The 24761-nt window shown below is 43.2% G+C and overlaps 1 protein-coding gene across 2 annotated transcripts in view; it reads right to left on the bottom strand.

Annotated features, from left to right (window-relative positions):
* RXRG (retinoid X receptor gamma) overlaps window positions 1-24761 on the bottom strand; it is a 111811-nt gene that overhangs the window by 23082 nt on the left and 63968 nt on the right. For both annotated transcript variants that reach the window (XM_049881112.1, XM_049881110.1), the window contains exons 2-3: window positions 22693-22940; window positions 1438-1582 (exon numbers count right to left, since the gene is read on the bottom strand). In XM_049881112.1, coding sequence (XP_049737069.1) covers window positions 1438-1582; window positions 22693-22911 — 364 coding nt within the window. In that variant the 5' untranslated portion in view covers window positions 22912-22940. The remainder of the gene's footprint in view (window positions 1-1437; window positions 1583-22692; window positions 22941-24761) is intronic.

Consider the following 24761-nt stretch of genomic DNA (forward strand, 5'->3'; position numbering starts at 1 on the left):
TACTGGCTATTGATAATGCCTGATGAAAAGACCCCACCCCCCACCTGTTGCCATCAAGTCGATTCCAACTCATGGTGACCCTATGTGCTACAGAATAGAACTGTGCCCCATAGAGTTTCCTCAGCTGTAAACTTTATGGAAGCCAATCACCAGGCATTTCTTCCGTGATTTCCCTGGGTGGGTTCAAATCATTAACCTTGAGGTTAGTAGCCGAGAGCAAACCATTAGTACCACTCAGGGACCTGATGAAAAGACTGCCTGTGCCGAATTAGTTGACTACACTAATTTACTGAACTTGAAGCAACAATAGATATGGAATTCTATCTTGAGTCAAAAGAACCTAATGCTCTAAGCTCCAAAATTTTTGCCCTCAAGAAACATGGGACCAATTTGTCAACTCTTTTTTTTTTTTTTTTTTATGACATAGCTAACCCCATGGCCCTTCAATATGTGAGTGAACATCTCAGCGTTTCGACTAAAGTAACCACAGCAGAGAAGATCTGGGTCAGGCGTGGCCGGCGATCTGTTGCTGTGATAATAGCCAACCTAGAGAGCCCAAGTCAATGATTTGGAAATAACTTTTGATGGCAAGCAAACATCAACCATGTAGCTAAATAAGTTCCAGGCAAAGAAAAGAACCTCCCCCATTTCCTCACTTGTCAGAGGAGAGCTGTGGATGTCTTCAAAGCTGGGGGAGCACCAGGGAAGAGGCCTGGGGGAAATAATCTGGGAAGAGCGTCAGAGAAAATGAAGTAGGTTTATCTTAGGTGGTGACATTATGGATAATTTTTCTTTTGTACTTTTCCAGTTTTTCCACATTTTCTACACGAGGGACATTATTTTCATAAGGATAAAAAATAAATTTAAAAAATTAAAGAAAATCTATTTTGAGATACTTGGTAACCCACAACAGGTTCTCTATCCTAGATTCACACGCACCACAGTAACACCAGAGAGAAGCTTCTGAACGTTTCCTGTAAATCTAATCCTCGAAAATGATATTCGACTTTAAATTCATCAGGACTGCAGTCACTGATGAACACAGGTGACAGAAACTTTAAAGCCTGGACTGAGAGCCGGACCATCCTAAACAAACCAACCAAAACCCCAAACAAACACATTGCTATCGAGTCGATTCCGACTCATAGCAACTTCACGTGTTACAGAGTAGAACTGCTCCACAGGGTTTTATTGGCTGTAATCTTCAAGGAAGCAGATTGCCAGGACTTTGTTCCATAGCACCACTGGGTAGATTTGAATTGCCAACCTTTAGGCTAGTGGCCCATGGCAAACTGCTCGTGCCACCCAGGGGTCTGGATCATCCTAAGGGGCTTTTTGCTTTCACTACATAAAAAGTAGCCAGGTGGGTGGTGGAAAAAACTCCTTTTCTGGGACACGTGGGGCGCTTGCGGGGTGGATGTCTGCTCTTGCACATACCTGAGGATCTATCCCCACAGATGGCACAAATGTGTTTAACCAGAGGCCCAGGGCTGGTGGACAGGTAGTTCATGTTTCCAATCCCTGGAAGGCCTGGTAAGGGCTTGATGTCCTCCGAACTGCTGACGTTGTTCACCACATTCAGCTGCAAGAGAGGAAAGTAACAATAACACAGAGCTGGAGTAAACCAATCCTTGAGGCCTACAGCAAGGAAGGCATACTTGAGAAAAAAAAAAAAAAACATGTTCTATTTCAGGAAGCATCTTCTGAGCCCAGAGTATCTGAAACTACCTCTCTGGAATATGAATTTAAGGGAGGGAGAAAAGAAAAGCGGTACAAGAGGAACTAAGTCATTTGCAGAAGCCAAATCCTAAACCTAACATCACAGCACGTCTCCATTAGAGCTCCTGGCTTTTATTCACTTTACTCATGTGTTTTCTTTGCACTAGAAATCCATGCTGAGGGGCATGCCTAGCACAATGTCAGCTGTGTTTTTAAATTTTTTATCAACTATCGACTGCTTGTTCAGTGGCTCTTCGAGAAGGAGCTTTGGCCTTCAGGCAAAAGTCAGGCTCTAAGACAGCCCAGTAGAAATGCAAATCCATTCACTCAGTCAAGGGACAGACATTCTGGGGTGCTCCCCGAGCCAGGCACTGTGCCAGGCTCTGGGGCACAAAGGCAAATAACGCCCATCTAAAGGAGCTCACACGAAATGGAAAAGAAAGATGGTGGGGTCACCATGAGTTGGAACTGACTCAACGGCAATGGGTTTAACAGTCATGGCAATAAGCCTATTGAAAGAATCTAAACCAAATACCCAAATTTCTGCAGTAGCACCAAAAAGTGGAGAGAAAGCCCCCAATCATCTTACAGAACTTGTCTACAACTAACAGATCATCTTCTCGTGAAAGCATAAAACCCAAGGAACCAGAGGCTCCATCAGCCTTGTCTCCTAGTGCCCGACACGGGGCCCAGCGTGTGGTAGGGTTTGAATCGGTAGATTTGAATGGCTGAATAAATGACTGTTTTGTTGACCTCTTTCCTCCTCCCTTACCCCACGTTAGGTCTCCACTACCGCTACCCTGCCTCCCAGTCCTCTTGGGGAGAATGCTGAGAAGCCACTGCTAAGTGTTTTGTATTAATCAAAGAAAACAAGTTAAATAAATGTGAGCCAACCATCCAATCAGCAGCATTTCCTGAGTACCCACTGAGTACAGAGCAACATTCTAGGCTTGGTGAAGGGAGAGATAAAAATGAGAAGATACATCCCTCGTTCTTCAGAAATGGATAATCTCATTGAGGGGACAGAACGTGCCCCAAAATCACAGACACTTACAAGCAGGTTCCAACAAGTGTGGTGTCAAGTATGCATGTGTCTAAGGGTGCGGTGAGGACACGTGACGAACATCTGGGGCCTCACGGAAGGGTTCACTGAACCTCTGTATGGGCCATCTGAATTTTGAATCATATTGCCTAACTGAAGGGACTGTACTTCTCAAAGTAAGCCAAACATAGGCTTTTCTTCTCTATTCAAAGCCTTTGGGACAGAAAGAATGATCAATAAAACATAAGGTACAACATAGCCTGAGTTAGATTCCTCTGAAATGCACTAGCTTTTCAATTTACTGAGCAAATATTTATTGAGCACAGGAGGTGGGCTGAGGCTCTGGGTTGGATGCTTTGAGTGGTGCAGAAGAAAAAAGACACAACCTTCGGGGCCTTGCTTTGAAACTGAAGTCACCAGGAATTTCAAAATTATTTGTGCAAGGGGTGAAAACACATACTTGATGGGAGAATTCTGTCTCTCCACCCCGCCTCCCCATCTCTATCTGTGCCATTTCTTTTTCTCTCTCTCCCTTTTTTAACAAGGCTAAGACAAGATATCTGGAACTTGTCTCCAGTATTTTGTTCTGTTGTGGTGTAGTACAGTGGTTCTCAACCCTGGGGGTATGCCTGGGAGCGCTGAACAACCCTGAAGTGTGGGCTCCAGCCCCAGATATCCAGATTCAATGGGTTAGAGGCAGGCCTGAGCACCGGCATTTCTTTAAGTCCACCAGGTGATACCACTGTGCAGCTGGGGTGAAGGACCACTGGTGCTGTGGAAAGAACATCACTTTGGCGTCACACAGACCTGGGCTTGAGTCCCAATCTGCCCTTATTGGCTGCAGGACTTCAAAGGTGTTATTAGCTCCCGGGGCCCTCAGTTTCCTCATTTGTAAAACAGTGTGATAATACCTATCTTAGAGGGTTCCTGGGAGGACTAGATGGGATGATGATGTATAATGCCCATCACAGCACCTAGCACACAGTAGGTGTTCCATCAATTGTAGTGATTATTATTCCAATAACATCTGATGAAGTTAGACAAGAATTTTGAGTGTTTATTATGGGCTAAGCATTCTGCCCACCACGTGTCTGTCAGTTTGTCGTACTGTGGGGGCTTGAGTGTTGCTGTGATGCTGGAAGCTATGCCACTAGTGTTCAGATACCAGCAGGGTCATCCACGGAGGACAGGTTTCAGCTGAGCTTCCAGACTAAGACAGACTAGGAAGAAGGACCTGGCAGTCTACTTCTGAAAAACATTAGCCAGTGAAAATCTTATGAATAGCAGTGGAACATTGTCTGATATAGTGTTGGAAGATGAGCCCCCCAGGTTGGAAGGCACTCAAAAGATGACTGGGGAAGAGCTGCCTCCTCAAAGTAGAGTCAACCTTAATGACGTGGATGGAGTAAAGCTTTCAGGACCTTCATTTGCTGATGTGGCATGACTCAAAATGGGAAGAAACAGCTGCAAACATCCATTAATTATCGGAAGCTGGAATGTACGAAGTACGAATCTAGGAAAATTGGAAATTGTCAAAAATGAAACAGAACACATAAACATCGATATACTAGGCATTAATGAGCTGAAACGGACTAGTATTGGCCATTTTGAATCAGACGATCATATAGTCTACTATGCTGGGAATGACAACTTGAACAGGAATGGTGTTGCATTCATCGTCAAAAAGAACGTTTCAAGATCTATCCGGAAGTACAACGCTGTCAGTGATAGGATAATATCCACACGCCTACAAGGAAGACCAGTTAATACAACTATTATTCCAATTTACGCACCAACCACTAAGGCCAAAGGTGAAGAAATTGAAGATTTTTTATCAGCTGCTGCAGTCTGAAATTGATTGAACATGCAATCAAGTTGTATTGATAATTACTGGTGATTGGACTGCAAAAGTTGGAAACAAAGAAGAAGGGTCAGTAATTGGAAACCACGGCCTTGGTGACAGAAACAATGCCAGAGATCAAATGATAGAATTTTGCAAGACCAATGACTTCTTCATTGCAAATACCTTCCTTCACCAACATAAACAGCAACTATACACTTTTTTTATACACATGGTGGACCTCGCCAGATGGAATACACAGAAATCAAATTGACTACATCTGTGGAAAGAGACAATGGAAAAGCTCAATATCATCAGTCAGAACAAGGCCAGGGGCCAACTGTGGAACAGACCATCAATTGCTCCCATGCAAGTTCAAGCTGAAACGGAAGAAAATCAGCAAGTCCACGACAGCCAAAATATGACCTTGAGTATATCCCACCTGAATTTAGAGACCATCTCAAGAATAGATTTGATGCATTGAACACTAGTGATCGAAGACCAGACGAGTTGTGGAATGACATCGAGGACATCATCCCTGAAGAAAACGAGAGGTCATTGAAAAGACATGAAAGAAAGAAAAGACCAAGATGGATGCCAGAGGAGACTCTGAAACTTGCTCTCGAACATCGAGCAGCTAAAGCAAAAGGAAGAATTGATGAAGTAAAAAACTGAACAGAAGATTTCAAAGGGCGGCTCAAGAAGACAAAGTAAAGTATTATAATGACATGTGCAAAGAGCTGGAGATAGAAAACCAAAAGGGAAGAACATGCTTGGCGTTTCTCAATCTGAAAGAACTGAAGAAAAAATTCAAGCCTTGAGTTGCAATAGTGAAGGATTCCATGGGGAAAATATTAAATGACACAGGAAGCATCAAAAAAAGATGGAAGGAATACACAGAGTCATTATATCAAAAAGAATTAGTCGACATTCAACCATTTCAAGAGGTGGCATATGATCAGGAACCGATGGTACTGAAGGAAGAAGTCCAAGCTGCCCTGAAGGCATTGAAGAAAAACAAGGCTCCAGGAATTGATGGAAAATCAATTGAGATGTTTCAACAAACAGATGCAGCACTGGAGGTGCTCACTCATCTATGCCAAGAAATGTGGAAGACAGATTTCCGGCCAACTGACTGGAAGAGATCCATATTTATGCCTATTCCCAAGAAAGGTGATCCAACTGAATGTGGAAATTATAGAGCAATATCATTAATATCACACGCAAGCAAAATTTTTTCTGAAGATCATTCAAAAATGGCTGCAGCAGTACATCGACAGGGAACTGCCAGAAATTCAGGCCTATTTCAGAAGAGACACCATTGCTGATGTCAGATGGATCCTGGCTGAAGGCAGAGAGTACCAGAAGGATGTTTACCTGTGTTTTATTGACTACGCAAAGGCATTCGACTGTGTGGTTCACAACAAATGATGGATAACATTGCGAAGAATGGGAATTCCAGAACACTTAATTGTGCTCATGAGGAACCTTTACATAGATCAAGAGGTGGTAGTTCGGACAGAACAAGGGGATGCTGATTGGTTTAAAGTCAGGAAAGGTGTGTGCCAGGGTTGTATTCTTTCACCATACCTATTTAATCTGTATGCTGAGCAAATAATCTGAGAAGCTGGACTATATGAAGAAGAACGGGGCATCAGGATTGGAGGAAGACTCATTAATAACCTGCGTTATGCAGATGACACAACCTCGCTTGCTGAAAGTGAAAAGGACTTGAAGCACTTACTAATGAAGATCAAAGACCACAGCCTTCAGTATGGATTGCACCTCAATGTAAAGAAAACAAAAATCCTCACAACTGGACAAATGAGCAACATCATGATAAACGGAGAAAAGATCGAAGTTGTCAAGGATTTCATTTCACTTGGATCCACAATCAACAGCCATGGAAGCAGCAGTCAAGAAATCAAAAGACGCATTGCATTGGGTAAATCTGCTGCAAAGGACCTCTGTAAAGATGTCACCTTGAAGACTAAGGTGCACCTGACCCAAGCCATGGTATTTTCAATCACATCATATGCATGTGAAATCTGGACAATGAATAAGGAAGACAGAAGAAGAATTGATGCCTTTGAATTGTGGCATTGAAAAGAACAAACAAATCTGTCTGGGAAGAAGTACAACCAGAATGCTCCTTAGAAGCAAGGATGGCGAGACTACGTCTTACATACTTTGGACATGTTGTCAGGAGGGATCAGTCCCTGAAAAAGGACATCATGCTTGGCAAAGTACAGGCTCAGCAGAAAAGAGGAAGACCCTCAACGAGGTGGATTGACGCAGTGGCTGCAACAACGAGCTCAAGCATAACAACAATTTTTAGGATGGCTCAGAACCGGACAGTGTTTTGTTCTGTTGTATGTAGGGTCGCTCTGAGTCGGAACCTACTCGATAGCGCCTAACAACAACAACAAGCATTCCGCTATGAGCTGGAGATTCTGCAGTAAATGAGAACACATTCACAAAGAGGGTTAAATGATTCCATATTTCTGTGGGGGAACAGAAAAGCATTTGATGTTGTTATAATACCAGGTCATTGTTGTTTCAAGATATGCAATATATTCAGGCATATACCACTTTTAAGAAACAGGTGAGGGGGTTTCTATCTGTGTGAGTTGGAGGCAATAACTTCTCCTCAGTGCCTCAGAGGTTTGGCACTTAGATCCACCCTTTGATGTGAAGGCGTTTTAGGTCGGCCAACTCACATGGAGATCCCTCACCCCTCATGTCCATCCTCAGATGGACATGAAAAGTCAAGGGGATAAGCAGGAGGCCGCCATCATCTGGGGCTCAAGAGGACCTCGCCCAACCTTCCCTCCCACCCCCATCTCCAGCAGGGCGAACTCCATCGCCTCCAGCCACAAAAATCACAGGAAAGTAGTTATTGCTGGTGCTATTTATTATTACTACATCTATTGAAAGCTTGATCTGTGCTAACTAATTATTTTAATCATCACGGCAACCCTATGAGGTATTCCTATTTTTCAGATGAGGAAACAGAGCCTTAAAGTGCTTTATTCATTCATTTATTCAGAAATTCTATGGCGATATAAAAGGGAAGATGACGCAGGCACTGCCTCAAGGAACTGGCTATTAGTGAGACTAAAAGTCAGCTGGGATCGTTTAGGGAAGACCACATGCAGTTGAGATCCGAGAAGACTTGCTGAAAGCGATGGCATTGGAGCTGGGACTGAACGACCTTCAAAAATGGGTAGATTTCCATAGATCAGGGATGTGCAAAAGGCTTTGAGAGCACAGGCCTGGTGGGAAGTCCAGGTATCTCTGGGGTAACCATGTCCAATGGGTTGATGGAAGACGAGTCTGGGAGGCGGGCTGTGACAGGGCCTGGAGGCTTGGTAGCTCAGCTAAGGAGAGAGGTTTTGTACAGAGGATTACTATTCTGTCTTTCGGGGTAAATGGGGTGGCAGCACAAGGAAAGATTGGAGAAACGTCCCAGGCCATTGTACCTGCAAGACATTCTTCCCACTACCCCAGTGGCTCTTAGCTCTTATCTGCACATTTGCATCAACTGGTGAAATGAAAGAAATGCCAGCACCCAGGTACTTCGCCTGCGCCTCACAGGTAGTTAGGGACCAACCTGGAGCTAGAACCCCGGGTTCCTGGGTCCCAGGCCATCATCTGTCCTTCACCACATCACCTACCTTGTGTCACAGGAGAGCCTCAGTCCTCACCTGCCCTTGATGCTTCCTGCCCTACTTCACTGGCCAGGAGCCTCTGGAAGAGCCCACTTGTCTTTGGCCCCTGTCTTCAGAAGTCAGGATGGCGGTGAGAGGAAGTGGGTTGGGACAGGTAGGTTGAGGCTCCCCTCTCACCTGTACCCTCTGCCTGGCTTGGGGGTTGTGTGGGCTCAAAGCGATGGTAGATGAGATCGAAGGAAACCACCAGAACACAACCCTGTTAGCTGCCGGGCTCCCAAGTCCTCCAGCCCTGGCTGTCTTGTTCCATTAGAAGCAGCTGTGCTGAGGCAAGCACTTTGGAGCTGGGATTTACCAGGCAGTTCCAATGTGCCACTGCACGCAGGCTGGCTGCTCCCTGAAAACAGGAGAGAAACACACTCGAGTGCCTCCTGTTTGCAGACTCAGCCAGGGCCAAATGCTTCCCGTGTGCTTCGGGGGCATTCAAGAAACATCGGTCCTGCGTTTCTGAGCAGCCTACAGCCCAGATTACTCCACCGAGGGCAGACATGGGCTGCAGGAGGGGCATGTGTGTTTCAGGATGTGGGCACCTCACGGTGGCACTCCTTTAACCTAGTTAGGGTCTTTGTCGCGGGGAGTAGTGATCCTGGATTCTGACTGGGGAGAGAGGAACCCTGGGTTCGGGTCTAGACCTGCCACTTCCTCACTGTGTGACCTTGACCAGTACATTGCACTTAAGAGAAGCCCAGCTTCCTCATCTATAGGCCAAATCAGTGGTTTTTAAACTTAGAGTGTGTGTAAGGGAGTACTGGGGGACCAGAGAGGTAGAATAAGCAGGCTTCATTCATGTCTCCCACCCCTGGTTCAACCAGATAGGACCTATTTTTATTTGATACGTATTTTAGGCTTCCAAATTTGCTTTCATTTGAAGAAAAGACTTTATGGCTTAATTCCTTATTAGTCATCAGACTAGATGCTCCTTAAGGTCTATTGCAGCACCAGCATTTTCCATTCTTGCTATCTAAGCATTCTCTATAAAAATGCAAATAAATCTGAAAGGGTAATAATAATTCAGTTATCAATAAACATCTAAGAGGGAATTAGCAGGGACAGAACCCAGGTCAGGGAGCTGAGTTCAGGAGGGGAGAGAAAGGTGGGAGAATTCCAAAGACTCATGGGGCCTACTTCAGAGTCCAGCCAACAGCCATCACACAAATACACAGCATCTCACACACATACACACACATACTCAGAGAAACATGGGCTAGATCACTTTATCTGAAAGTTACTTAATCATTTTCCCAATTACGTATGTGGTTTTTTTAGAAAAACCCTGGGCAAGGACCGAATCTCATGCATTTTTTTGTCTTTCCAGTACCTAGTACTGTTCCTGATTCAATGAATGTATGTTGAAATGAACTTTTCTAGCATCTTCCAGCAACAGAGCATGCCTGAATCAATGATCACCCAGGTATATAATGCATCAGCTATGAATAATAATAATACCACCACCTCACTGCCATGAGACATTGTAGAACTTACGGAGTGGTTCTTCAAATCCATGTCTCCTTTGACATTCAGAAAACTCCCTGTAGGATCATTACCCCACCGCACAGAAAAAGAAACTGAGACAGAAATAGGTCAAAGTGGTTTGCAAAATGTTTCACAGTCCCTGATTCCACAGTACCAGTTCAGCTCTCTTTACTCTTCAAGATTGAAAATCCAATAAGAGCAAAGAAAGAAGAGCTCCAGCAGTGGAGTGACTGAGCACGGAACAGGAGATCCTGCCTGCTGCCCCCACTCCACAGCACCTCCCACCCCTGACTGTACTCACCCTGGACCAGGCCACAGAAGGAGCACACTTTCTGTCACAAGTCCCACTCAGACCCAGGCCTCGGCAAGGAGGGCAGGATGCACAAGGGTAGTCTTCCCAGATCATTCAAAATCCAACTCACTGGGGCTAACAGTCAGGCCTTTTCTTCCTGTGTTGTCTGGTTAGTGGGGTAAAATTTTGCTGCCGTGAGGCTCCAGAGCCCAAGCCCAGAACACTGTTGAGTGTATGAGGCTGCTGAGTTTCACCAGCACTTGGCCAGCTTAATATAGCTCCTAAACACCAAACTTGGCCTTGGCCTCTGCACACAGCCCAGTTGGCCAGCACCAAAGCTCTTAGCCTGACCTTTCAACCCCAATCCCTCTGTGCAGACATATGGTCCAGGAATAGCGGCCCTGCCACACAGGGTTATAAACATTTATTGGCCAGCTTTGGCTGCATCGGACTCAAACGTGGTTGCTAACAGCAGGCCTGGAGGTATGGGACATGACTTGCCCACTCCCACATCCCCCTGTTTGATTTCTTCGCAGATACACTTATCACTACTTGAAACTATTCTGTTTGTTTTTTGTCTACGTTGTGGGCATAAAGAATTCAGCCACCTTATTCAGAGCCTATCCCCAGTACTTACAGCAGTGCCAAATAGTGCCTGATCCATAGTCATTGTTAGCTGCTGTCGAGTCAGCTCCGGCTCATGGTGACCTTATGTGTAAGAGAACGAAATGTTGCCTGGTCCTGTGCCATCTTCACAATCATCGATATGTTTGAGTCCACTGCTGTGGCTATTGTGTTAATCCATCTCATTGAAGCTTTCCCTCCTTTTGGCTGACGCTCTACTTTTCCAACTTTGTTGTTAATTATTGTCAGTTGCCGTTGAGTGGATTCTGACTCATGGCGATCCCATGTGTGTAGAATTGCTCCATAGGGTTTTCAAGGCTATGACCTTTTGGAAGCAGATCGCCAGGTCTGTCTTCTGAGGTGCTTTGGGCTGGATTCGGATCGCTGGCCTTTTGGCAGATAATCGAGCACTTAACAGTTTGTGCCATCCAGGACTTCTGCTTCATCAACTAAACCAAAAAACCAAACCCACTGCCATCCAATCGATTCCGATTTTATCAGCAAGTTCTTGATAAATGATTATTTAAATGAACGCGGTTGTCGTTTGCAAAATTTTACTTTTGTCCCAGAAATTAAGTGTATCTTTCTGTCCTAACCTACTGGCCTTTGACCGGCATTCCTAGAGTACATTCACATGAAAAAAGCTGAATAGACAAACTTGTTGATGTTCCCCCATTCTAAAGGGTAGGGTACCACCAGCTCTCCTGACCGCAGTGGATGAGACTGGTGCAAATACAAGTTACATCCCCACTGCTGCCTCGTCCTCACACGGGGGTCCAGAAACTTCTGACCAGGAAGTTTGTAGTCACCGTCTCCAAGCTCCCTTACATCTGCTATAGCACATACAACTTCGCATTGCAATTTATCTACACAATGTGACCACCTCCCCCACAAGACTCCTTACGAACACTGATTATGCTAGTCTTCATTCTATCCTTGGCAATTGTTATGGCTTGAATATGGCCCTCAAAAAGAAATATGAAAGTCCTAACCCTTGTACCTATAAATATGACCCTGTTTGGAAATATGGGTTTCCTTTTGTTTTGCTAATGAGGTCATACTGGAAGTAGGAAGGGTCCTAAAACTAATCACTTCTGAGTTGTGTCCTATAAAAAGAGCACAATGGACATGGACACACACAGGCAGAAGACAGATGCCATGTATGCACCTGGATACAAGCAAAGGAATCCCAAAGATTGCCAGAGACACCCGAAACTAGGAGACAGGCCACAAAAGACATCAGCACAATGACAAGCAGGCTTAGAATTTTAGCTTCCGGAACTGTAAGAAAATAAATGTCTTTTTTTTTTTTTATTGTGCTTTAAGTGAAAGTTTACAAGTCAAGTCACTCATACAAAAACTTATATACACTTTCCTATATACTCCTAATTGCTCTCCCCCTAATGAGACAGCCCGCTCCTTCCCTCCACTCTCTCTTTTCATGTCCATTCCACCAGCTTCTAACCCCCTCTGCCCTCTCGTCTCCCCTCCAGATAGGAGATGCCAACAAAGTCTCAAGTGTCTACTTAATCCAGGAAGCTCATTCTTTACCACCATGTTTTTCTATCCCATTGTCCAGTCCAATCCCTGTCTGAAGAATTGGCTTTGGGAATGGTTCCTGTCCTGGGCTAACAGAAGATCTGGGGGCCATGACCACCGGGGTCCTTCTAGTCTCAGTCAGACTGTTAAAACTGGTCTTTTTACGAGAATTTGGGGTCTGCATCCCACTGCTCTCCTGCTCCCTCAGGGGTTCTCTGTTGTGTTCCCTGTCAGGGAAGTCATCAGTTGTGGCCAGGCACCATCTAGTTCTTCTGGTCTCAGGCTGATGTAGTCTCTGTTTATGTGGCCCTTTCTGTCTGTTGGGCTCGTAATTACTTTGTGTCCTTAGTGTTCTTCTTTCTCCTTTGGTCCAGGTGGGTTGAGAACAATTGCTGAATCTTAGATGGCTGCTTGCTAGCATTTAATACCCCAGATGCCATTCTCCAAAAGTGGGATGCAGAATGTTTTCTTAATAGATTTTATTATGCCAACTGACTTAGATGTCACCTGAAACCATGGCCCCCTAGCCCCGGCCCCTGCTACACTGGCCTTCAAAGCATTCAGTTTATTCAGGAAATTTCTTTGCTTTTGGTTTAGTCCAGTTGTGCTGACTTCTACTGTATTGTGTGTTGCCTTTCCCCTCACCTAAAGTAGTTCTTATCTACTATCTAATTAGAGAATATTTTCTTCTCTGTTTAAACTATTGCTCGAGTTCTTGAAATACTGGTCTTATACAATATTTGTCCTTTTGCAACTGGCTAATTTCACGCAGCAAAATGCCTTCCAGATTCCTCCATGTTATGAAATGTTTCACAGATTCGTCACTGTTCTTTATTGATGCGTAGTATTCCATTGTGTGAATATACCATATTTATCCATTCATCTGTTGATGGGCACCTTGGTTGCTTCCATCTTTTTGCTATTGTAAACAGTGCTGCAATGAACATGGGTGTGCATATATCTGTTTGTGTGAAGGCTCTAATTTCTCTAGGATATTCCAAGGAGTGGGATTGCTGGATTGCATGGTAGTTCTATTTCTAGCTTTTAAGAAAGTGTCAAATCGATTTCCAAGGTGGTTGTACCATTTTACATTCCTACCAGCAGTATATAAGTGTTCCAGTCTCTCCACAACCTCTCCAACATTTATTATTTTATGTTTTTTGGATTAATGCCAGCCTTGTTGGAGTGAGATGGAATCTCATTGTAGTTTTGATTTGCATTTCTCTAATGGCTGATGATCGTGAGCATTTCCTCATGTATTTGTTAACCGCCTGAATGTCTTCTTTAGTGAAGTGTGTTCATATCTTTTGCCTGCTTTTTAATTGGGTTATTTGTCTTTTTGTAGTTGAGTTTTTGCAGTATCATGTAGATTATAGGAATCAGGCGCTAACTGGAAATGTCATAGCTAAAAACTTTTTCCCAGTCTGTAGGTAATCTTTTTATTCTTCTGGTGAAGTCTTTGGATGAGCATAGCTGTTTCATTTTTAGGAGCTCCCAGTTATCTAGTTTCTCTTCTGCATTGTTAGTCATGTTTTGTATACTGTTTCTGCCATGTATTAGGGCTCCTAACATTGTCCCTATTTTTTTTCCCATGATTTATCATTTTAGGTTTTAAATTTAGGTCTTTGATCCATTTTGAGTTCATTTTTGTGCACGGTGTGAGGTATAGGTCTTGTTTCATTTTTTTGCATATGGATATCCAGTTATGCCAGCACCATTTGTTAAAAAGACTGTCTTTTCCCCATTTAACCCCTTGGGGGCCTTTGTCAAATGTCAACTGCTCATATGTGGATGCATTTATGTCTGGATTCTCAATTCTGTTCCATTGGTCTATGTATCTATTGTTATACCAGTACCAGGCTGTTTTCACTACTGTGACAGTGTAGTAGGTTCTAAAATCAAGTAGAGTGAGGCCTCCCACTTTCTTCTTCTTCTTCAGTAATGTTTTACTTATCCAGGGCCTCTTTCCCATCCATATGAAGTTGGTGATTTGTTTGTCCACCTCATTAACAAATATCTTTGGAATTTGGATTGGAATTGCATTAAATCTATAGATTGCTTTTGGTAGAAGAGACATTTTTACAATGTTAAGTCTTCCTATCCATGAGCAAGGTATGTTTTTCCTCTTATGTAAGTCTCTTTTGGTTTCTTGCAGAAGTGTATCATAGTTTTCTTTGTATAAGTCTTTTACATCTCTGGTAAGATTTATTCCTAAGTATTTTATCTTCTTGGGGGCTACTGTAAATTGTATTGATTTGGTAATTTCCTCTTCGACATTCTTTTTCTTGGTGTAGAGGAATCCAACTAATTTTTGTATCTTTATCATGTATTGTGATACTCTGTAAAACTCTTCTATTAGTTTCAGTAGTTTTCTTGAGGATTTCTCAGGGTTTTGTGTGTATACGATCCTGTCATCTGCAAATAGAGATAGTTTTACTTCTTCCTTGCCACTCTAGATGCCCTTTAGTTCTTTATCTAGCTTAATTGCTCTGGCTAGGACCTCCAGCACAATATTGAATAAGAGTAGTGATAAGGGGCATCCTTGTCTGATTCCGGATCTCAAGGGGAATGCTTTTAGACTCTCTCCATTTAGGATGATATTGGCTATTGGCTTCATATAAATGCCCTTTATTATGTTGAGGAATTTTCCTCCTATTCCTATTTTGGTGAGAGTTTTCATCATGAATGGGTGTTGAACTTTGTCAAATGTCTTTTCTGCATCAATTGATAAAATTATGTGATTCTTGTCTTTTGTTTTATTTATATGATAGATTACATTGATTGTTTCTCTACTGTTGAACCATCCCTGCATACCTGGTATGAATCCCCCTTGGTCATGGTGAATTATTTTTTTGATATGTTGTTGAATTCTATTGGCTAGAATTTTATTGAGGATTTTTGCATCTAAGTTCATGAGGGATATAGGTCTGTAATTTTCTTTTTTTGTGGTGTCTTTACCTGGTTTTGATATCGGGGATATACTGGCTTCAAAGAGTGAGTTTGGGAGTATTCCGTCCTTTTCTATGCTCTGAAATATCTTTAGTAGTAGTGGTGGTAACTCTTTTCTGAAAGTTTTGTAGAACTCTGCAGTGAAGCCGTCTGGACCAGGGCTTTTTTTTTGTTGGGAGTTTTTTGGTCACCTTTTCAATCTCTTCTTTTGTTATGCGTCTATTTGGTTGTTCTACCTCTGTTTGTGTTAGTTTAGGTAGGTTGTGTGTTTCTAGGAATTCATCCATTTCTTCTAGGTTTTCAAATTTGTTAGAGTACAATTTTTCATAGTATTCTGATATGATTCTTTTAATTTCAGTTGGGTCTATTGTTATAGCACCCATCTCATTTCTTATTCTGGTTATTTTCTTCCTTTCCTGTTTTTCTTTTGTTACTTTGGCCAGTGGTTTATCAATTTTGTTGATTTTTTTCAAAGAACCAGCTTTTGGTCTTGTTAATTCTTTCAATTGTTTTTCTATTTTCTATTTCATTTAGTTCTGCTCTAATTTTTATTATTTGTTCTCTTCTGGCGCCTGAGGGTTTCTTTTGTTGCTCTCTTTCTATTTGTTCAAATTGTACGGATAATTCTTTGATTTTGGCCCTTTCTTCTTTTTGTATGTGTACATTTATTGATTAAAATTGACCTCTGAGCACTCATTTTGCTAAGTCCCAAAGGTTCTGATAGGAAGTGTTTTCATTCTCATTGGATTCTATGAAGTTCATTATTCCATCCTTAATGTCTTCTATAACCCAGTCATTTTTGAGCAGGGTATTGTTCAGTTTCCAAGTTTTTGATTTCTTTTCCCTGCTTTTTCTGTTATTGATTTCTACTTTTATGTCCTTATGGTCAGAGAAGATGCTTTGGAATATTTCAATGTTTTGAATTCTGCTAAGTGTTGCTTTATGATCTAACATGTGGTCTATTCTAGAGAAAGTTCCACGTGCACTAGAACAGAAAGTATACTTGGCTGCTGTTGGGTGGAGTGTTCTGTACATGTCTATGAGGTCAAGGTGGTTGATTGTGGCATTTAGATCTTCCATGTCTTTTTTGAGCTTCTTTCTCAATGTCCTGTCCTTCACCGAAAGTGATGTGTTGAAGTCTCCTACTATTATTGTGGAGTGTCTATCGCACTTTTCAATGCTGAGGGAGTTTGTTTTATGTATCTTGCAGCCCTGTCATTGGGTGCATAAATATTTAATATGGTTATATCCTCCTGGTATATTGTCCCTTTAATCATTATATAGTGTCCTTCCTTATCCTTTATGATGGATTTAACCTTAAAGTCTATTTTGTCAGAAATTAATATTTCCACTCCTGCTCTTTTTTGATTGTGGTTTGCTTGATATATTTTTTCCATCCTTTGAGTTTTATTCTGTTTGTGCCTCTAAGTCTAAAGTGTGTCTTTTATAGGCAGCTTATAGACGGATCGTGTTTTTTGATCCGTTCTGCCACTCTCTGTCTCTTTATTGGTGCATTTAGTCCATTTACATTCAGGGTAATTACGGATAGGTGTGAATTTAGTGCTATTATTTTGATGTCTTTTTTTGTGTGTTGTTATTTTCTTTTTTCCACTTTTTGTGCTGAGTAAAAAAAAAAAAAGCTGAGTAGATTATCTTTATATATTGTTTTTTCCTTATATTCGTTGTTGATATTGTTTCTGCTGAGTCTCTATTTTTTTCCTGTATTTTATTTTGATGTGTAGGATAGTTTGTCTCCTTTGAGGTTACCTTATTATTTATCCCTATTTTTCTAAATTTAAACCTAACTTTTATTTCTTTGTATCGCCTTGTCTTCCTCTCCACATGAAAAGTCTATACTACATTTCTTAGTCCCTCTCTGCCCAGTGTTCTAGTCTTGATTTGATGCCTGATATTGATTTTCTAACCAAAGAACTCCCTTTAGTATTTCTTGTAATTTTGGTTTGGTTTTTATGAATTCCCTATACTTCTGTTTATCTGGAAATGTTCTAATTTTGCCTTCATATTTGAGAGACAGTTTTGCTGGATAGGTATGAGTTTAGTGCTGTCATTTTGATTTCTTTTTTTGTGTGTCTTTGACAGTTTCTTTATTCCACTTAATTTTCTGTGCTGAGTCATTTTTCTTTATGTATTTTCTTTTCATCTTTTCCATTGTTGTTGGTTTTGTACTTGCTGAGTCTTTGTGTTTTTCTTGCTTTTTATTTCGATGTGCAGGATTGTTAGTTTCCTTTTTGGTTACCTTAATATTTACGCCTATTTTCCAAGGTTAAACCAATCTTTTATTCCTAAATGTCACCTTGACTTCCTCTCCATATGAAAGATCTATGACTACATTTTTTAGTCCTTCTTTTTTGTTTTAATATTGTCATCCATATCGGTGTCCCTGTTTCCCTATTTCAGCACTTTAGCTTGGATTTATTTTTGTGACTTCACTATCTGGGTTGATATCTGATTCCTCTGTCCTGTGTTCTAATCTTTGGTTATTATCTGATGTTATTGATTTTCTAACTGGAGGGCTCCCTTTAGTATTTCTTGTAATTTTGGTTTGGCTTTTACAAATTCCCTAAACTTCTGTTTATCTGGACATGCCCTAATTTCGCCATCATATTTGAGAGACAGTTTTGCTGGTTATATAATTCTTGGCTGACAATTTTTTTCCCTCAACTTGTCATCTCATTGCCTTCTTGCCTGTATGGTATCTACTGAGTAGTCTGAGCCGAGTCTTATTGAGCCTCCTTTGTTGCTGGCTTTTCGTTTATCCCTAGAGGCTCTTAAAATTCTTTTATCTTTGGTTTTGGCAAGTTTGATTATAATACGTCTTGGCGACTTTCTTTTGGGTTCTACCTTGCGTGGAGTTCAATAAGCATCTTGGATAGATATTTTCTCATCTTTCACGATATTAGGGAAGTTTTCTGCCAATAAATCTTCAATGATTCTCTCTGTATTTTCTGCTAACCCACCTGTCTGGTAGTCCAATCACTGATAGGTTATTCCTCTTGATAGAGTCCCACATATTTCTTTGGGTTTCTTCATTTTTTTTAATTCTTTTATCTGATTTTTCCTCAAATAAGTTGGCATCAAGTGCTTTATCTTCAATCTCACTAGTTCTGACTTCCATTGCCTCAATTCTGTTCCTATGGCTTTCTATTGAGTTGTCTAATTCCGAAATTTTATTGTTAATCTTCTGGATTTCCATTTGCTGTCTCTCTATGGATTCTTGCAGGCTGTTAAATTTGTCATTGTGATCTTCTATAATCTTCTTAAGTTCTTCTGTTTCTTTGTCTGTGTGTGCCTTGGTTTGTTCTATGTTTTGCCTAATCTCCTTCCTGATCTCTTGAAGAGTTCTGTATATTAATCTTTTGCATTTCACCTCTGGTAACTCCAAGAAATTATCTTCCTCCAGAAGATTTCTTGATTCTTTGTTTTGGAAGCTTGCTGAAGCTATCATGGTCTGCCTCTTTATATAATATGATATTGACTGTTGTCCCCAAGGCATCAATAAATTGTTGTATTTATTTTATGTTTGCTTACTCTGTCCTAGCTTCTTGTTTTGTTTTGTTTTGATATGCCCAAATAGGCTGGTGGTGTGAGCTAGTTTGATAATTGGCACCTTTGAAGCTCTAACGTCCTGTTGCCAGGTGGTTAGATTTGTTACTAGGTATGTGAGCCCAGGAGTCCGTTTACTTTTCTTGTATGAATTCAGCTCAGGTGTCCAGATAGTTGGTCACCAAGAGTGTGGTGCAGGCTCTTACCTACAGTCCTAGACAGGCAGGGGGTAACTGGAGTAGGCACAGGTATCCAACTGCACTAGGGGGTCATGCACTGAGCAAGGCAGGGGGTAGACGGTTGCCCCTGCATGTCCGGGAGGAAAAGTGTGTCCCTGTTCCCTACAGTGCGTAGATGGGTGGGTTTTGCCACCAGACTATGGGTACCCAATGCTTTTGGCCGTAAGGCCTGGGAGGCATCACTTATCCTTGGACCCTTGTCACAGGTCTCTACGTGGTGTGGGTAGAGCCACCAGCCCTCAGGCTCCTGATGTGGGTAGGTGAGGACCCTGCTTAATGGGCAGAGCGGTATCAAATGTCACAAACTTGCCACTACACCATATAGCTGATACAGTGAAGTCAGGCCTCATGTATATACCCAGTTGTACTGTGCTAATGAGGGCCTTCACTGTTGAAATGGACACACACAGTCTGTGCAGGGGTTTTTGAAAGGCATTCAGAGTCTGTGGACCCCTTATGCCTGTGTCTAGGCAAAGGAGCTGTGCCTGCCTTGAGTTCCTGGCTTAGGGAGCTGGCAGATTATTTTTTCCTGTTTTTTTCATTTATTCCCTCCCCCAAGCCAGGATAATGGCTCAGGATGTGTGACAGGTCCTGCTTCCAACCCAGGGGAAGCTGCAATCCACAATTGCTGAAGTTTGCCTGAGATCTAGTACAGAGCAGAGAGAGAGGTTCTTCCCAAACCGGGTGTTTTCTGATCCGCGTAGTAGGTTAGATGCATGTACTTATTTTTTGCCAATTGAGGGCCACTTCTCACCAGTTCTGGCGGGTTGAGTGAACTGTCCGCCACTCGGTCTCTCCTAATGTGGGGAAGATGTCCAGAACTCCACTGCTTCCCTCACCACGCCTGCAGGGAGCCTGTTCCCATCGGGTCAGATCTGGTAACTCCTCACTGCTTCTGAACTGTCTCTCCCTCACCCTGCCACTCAGTTCGATTCCGCTCCTAGACTGTCATATGTAATCAATTCACTTGTTTTTTCAGGTCTTTGTTATAAGAGGGACCACTGGAAGTGTCTGACAACTCTGCCATCTTCGTCTTGCCTCCAATGTCTTTCTTTAAAACTGTCCATTTGTGGTGTTTTTTGTTACACCAGCTCAAGGTAGGCGTCAAAAGGAAGATCTCGAGGTCACTGGTTAAGTTAACATACATGTCTCAGCATTAGGTGAATGCAGCATTGTGCACATAGAGCTGCGGGTCAGGGGACTTGGGCACTAATCCTGGCTCTGTTGCTGACTAGCTATGTGAATTTGGACAAATCACTTGAGCTCTCTGAGCCTAGTTGCTCCATTTGTGGAATGAAGAGTTTGGACAAGACGAGTGGTTTTCAGCTGGCAAAGGTGGGGCAAATGGAATCCTGAGTGCCCATAGTCTTTGCCTCTGTGTCAGACACAGCATGTATGTAACACACTCTGCCTTGTTCTAGCTTGTGGGGCTTTTACAATCTGCACAGGAGACAAAGTACAGCATGGGGTAGGGGGATGTGTATGCTAAAAAAGATCCTACAGGTAAGAACCATTAGATTAGAAACTGGGATGAAAATGGCTGGCCAAGTGGAACCACAGAAGGACTTTACTTGGTCTGTGGAGTGCTTTAAAAGTCTTTGAATTTGAGTGACTTCAAGGAAGGGGGCAAGCCCTGGTGGCAGAGCAGTTAAGAGCTCAGCTGCTAACCTAAAATTTTGGCAGTTTGAATCCACCAGCTGCTCCTTAGAAACCCTATGGGGCAGTTCCATTCTGTCCTATAGGGTCACTATGAGTCGAAATCAACTCCACAGCAATGGGTTTGGCTTTTGATAAGGAAGGGAGCTATGTTCTTCAGCTCCCCACAGTCCCCACCAGCCCTCTTGTCTTATACCCATGCTCATCCACTTAACTTGTGTGACCCAATTGGCCCTCAGATCTATGACCCCTGTGCTAGATGATCTCTAATGTCTTCCAAATTCTCTGATGCATGGATCAATAAATTTCCAAAGTCCTCCAGCTTTAAAATTCTGTGACTCCACATGGCCTTGATATCTGAGGCTGAGCTTATGGGCAAGGTTCTGTGGTGCCTCAGAACAGACCTCGAGGGTGAGCTCCAAAGTTCTTTCTGTAGCAAGTGGGAGCCTGCCTCTTTAAATGAGGCTGCAGGACCTACTAATTCTGCCTTTAGGTGTGTTGGTGCGTGGGACAGATGGGCCTGTGGCTGCTATACAGTGAGGGAAGAGGGTGTGGATATAGGTATGGGTGTGGAGGAAATAAGATTTCTAATTCTTCATTCCTTCCAACTCTTCACATCCTTTGCATTGTGCCTTTGTAATACTTCCTACTAGCATGCTGTCGTTGTTATAGCTGTTGTCAGCCCGCAACTCATGGTGACCCTATGCACGATAGGATCAGACTGTTTCAACCCATAGGGTTTTCACTGGCTGATTTTCAGATGTAGACTGCCAGGCTTTTCTTCTTAGTCTGTCTTAGTCTGGAAGCTCCACTGAAACGTGTTTGGCATCACAGCAACATGCAGTCACCACTGACAGACGGGTGGTGGCTGCACATGAACTACATTGGCCAGGAATTGAACCTGTCTCCCACATAGAAGGTGAGAATTCTACCACCGAACCACCAATGCCTCCCCACTAGAATAGGCACAGCCTATTTCCCTACAGCACTGATGTTGGAATCAGCCATATGATTTCCCTAGGCCAGTGAACTATTAGTAGACATGATGGAGCAGAGGCTTCAATGTTCTTTCCTGATTTGGTTTGGCCTCTTGCACTCCTGTGAGATACCATGAGAAAATCATGCCCCAGGTAGCTGCTGCTCCTTTAGCTTAGGACACAAGAAGCAGACTTGAGCCCAACCTGCAGTCTAACCTAGCTCACCCTCCATCTGAGGCAGAGCCACTGTAGCCAACATGCAGACCTGTGAGTGAGGGGGGAAAAAAGTTTGTTTATGTGATCTTGGTGATTTGGGGACTATTTGTTATGTAGCATTATTGCTCTCATAGCTTACCGCTACAAAAGAGGAAGCTGATGATCTCAGTATGGTTTTGTTAGAAGGAAGTAAAGGGCATCTGGCCATCCCATAGGCTACCCAGAACAGCAATCCGGTATCTACCATGCACACACCTCTTCCCCTCAATCATAGCAGAAGACACTCAGAATTAAGGTGAGGCTTCCTTCCTAAGTTCCCATATTCTCTGCCTCTACCTCAGAGATAGTACATATGTAACACACTCTGCCTTGTTCTAGATTTATCCATGTGCTTATGCTGGCCTATTTCTCCTCTCAACTATAAGCTCCTAAAGAGTAAAGACCATGTCCTGCTCATTTCTGTAGGCCCTATAACATGTACTAGAGAACCTGGCACTTCCTTGACTAAATAGGTACTCATCATTCAATTGAAAAGGATGAAGTAGTCCATCCCATTGATGACACACAGCCCTGAGAGACACTGAAATCACAGCCAGGACTGAACCATTAAAACCATAAGGGTGGCTCCCTTTTGGGCACAGTCTCCTAGACTATGAGGAGTCTTCAGTTTTCTGGCGTTGTGCTACCCAAGGATGCACTTACTGAAGGCCCCGCAGGAGGAAAGTCTGCAGAAACAATCCAATCACTTCAGTAAGCACACACGTTAAGCACTGCTGAGTGCTGGACCTGTTTAGGATAACTGGAAGGTCTTTGGGAAGGAAGGACTCCTACCTGAGAGCTGGGTGGGGCAACCAAATTGATTCCTGGAGGGGCTGCCAATGCTCCTGAGGGGGGGCCCATGGCAGAAGTGATGACTCGGTAGGGAGAACCCAGAGCATTGAGGGGGGCCCCCACTGCACTCAGAGTCCGTGGGGCACTCACAGGGGTGTCGGTGTAGCTGAGGTGGTTGTCCATTGACTTCCCTGTGGACAAGACTGCCGATGGACTCATGGACGTGGAGCCGGTGTGGCCAGGGGAGCCTGTAAGGAGAAGAGAGTGGAAGTGATGCAAGGTCTAAGGAGCACAGAGTAAGAGGCCCAGCCCCAGCCCTCATTTTTGTTTTCTACCTCCTTCCAGCAACACCTGCATACCTGTGAATCCTAGGTGCACGTACCTAGCTGGTAGAATGAAGGCAAGCAGAGGACAGAGAGGGCCTTCTCTAGGACAGATGTTCTCATCAATATCATAGTTCCCTAGTGCTCTGGCTGGAACCCACCGGGGCTGTGTCAGATCCACAGCAAGGGCCTGGGTTTGGTAATTATAGCCTGGGTCAGATAGATAGGTAAGGTAAGTCAACTAAATCCCCATCTGGAGGGTGGCATAATGAGCAGGTAAAGTGGCTGCTCCAGAATTCCTTGCCTCAAGCTCACACTGTTACGTGCATTGAGGCAGGGCTGAGCCTGCAAGTCAGGAGAGGTTCATCCATTCATACACCACGAACATCTATTGTGGGTCCATGAGGTCCCAGGTGCTATGCCAGGTGCTGGGGATTCAGAAGTGAAAAGAACAGAGTCCTTGACTTTGGGAGTCACATTTTTAATGATTGGGGGGAAGGCAGAGGCTGCTGTCATACACTTAGCTCCGTATATTGTTTGTACCCTTATCCTCATTAGATTCTTGTCCTGCTCATCTCTACAGCATAGGGTTAAGCAGCACCCTGAGAAGAGGACTCAGAATGGATGGGCATAGCTTTATGGCTGCAGCCGCCCAGGAATTGCAGGAAGGAAAGTGCAGACAGGCCTGCACAGACCAATTCTGCATCCAGAGATAGAGAGCTGCAGCCACAAGTGGAATGGGCTCTGGGAGGATGTACACAACAACAGCAGCTGCCCAGATGATCATCTGGCAGCACTTTTCTCAGATAAGTTGAGGCCCAAGTTCCCTATAACCAGTCACTTCCTCTTTCAAGATGAAAGAGAAGGAGGGTATCCTACATCTCAGGAGTTCAGCATGGAACATTCTCTCCAGAAGAAGCTCTGATCCTCAGGATCTGCAGCAGCAAAGCAGAGGCCAGAAAACACAGTCAGGCAACCCCACCCCGAATCATGGTGCTGGTTCCCTGTGTGGTTGGTATGATGGATTGAATTGTGTCCCCCAAAAAATATGTGTCAACTTGGTTAGGCCATGATTCTCAGTATTGTGTGGTTGTCCTCCATTTTGTGATTATGATTTTGTGTCAAAGAGGATTAGGGTAGGATTGTACCATCCTTACTAAGGTCACATCCCTGATCCAATGTAAAAGGAGTTTTCCTGGAATGTGTCCTGAAGCACCTTTTATCTTACAAGAGATAAAAAGAAAGGAAAGAAAACAGAGAGTGGGATTTCATACCGCCAAGAAAGAAGCACCAGGAGCAAAGCGCATCCTTTGGACCTGGGGTTCCTGCATGGTGAAACTCCTAGTTCAGGGTAAGATTGATGAGAAGGACTTTCCTCCAGGACCAACAGGGAGAGAAAGGCTTCCCCTGGAGCTGATGCCCTGAATTTGGATTTCTAGCGTACTAGACTGTGAGGAGATAAATTTCTCTTTGTTAAAGCCATCCACTTGCAATATTTCTGTTATAGCAGCACTAGATGACTAAGACAGCTGGCATGCAAGAACAGATCCAAAGAACCACATGTACTGGGTTCAACCACAACATCCATGTTGTCCAAGTGGATAGAATGTGAGGGGATTAAGTGGTCAGTAAGTCAACATCCATGGAAGCAGCAGTCAAGAAATTAAACAACGTATTGCATTGGGGGAAACTTACAGCAAAAGAATTTTTTAAAGTTTAAAAAAAGCAAAGACGTCATTTTCATGA

This window comes from Elephas maximus, chromosome 3 (assembly GCF_024166365.1).
Source record: "Elephas maximus indicus isolate mEleMax1 chromosome 3, mEleMax1 primary haplotype, whole genome shotgun sequence".
Classification (NCBI taxonomy): Eukaryota; Metazoa; Chordata; class Mammalia; order Proboscidea; family Elephantidae; genus Elephas; species Elephas maximus.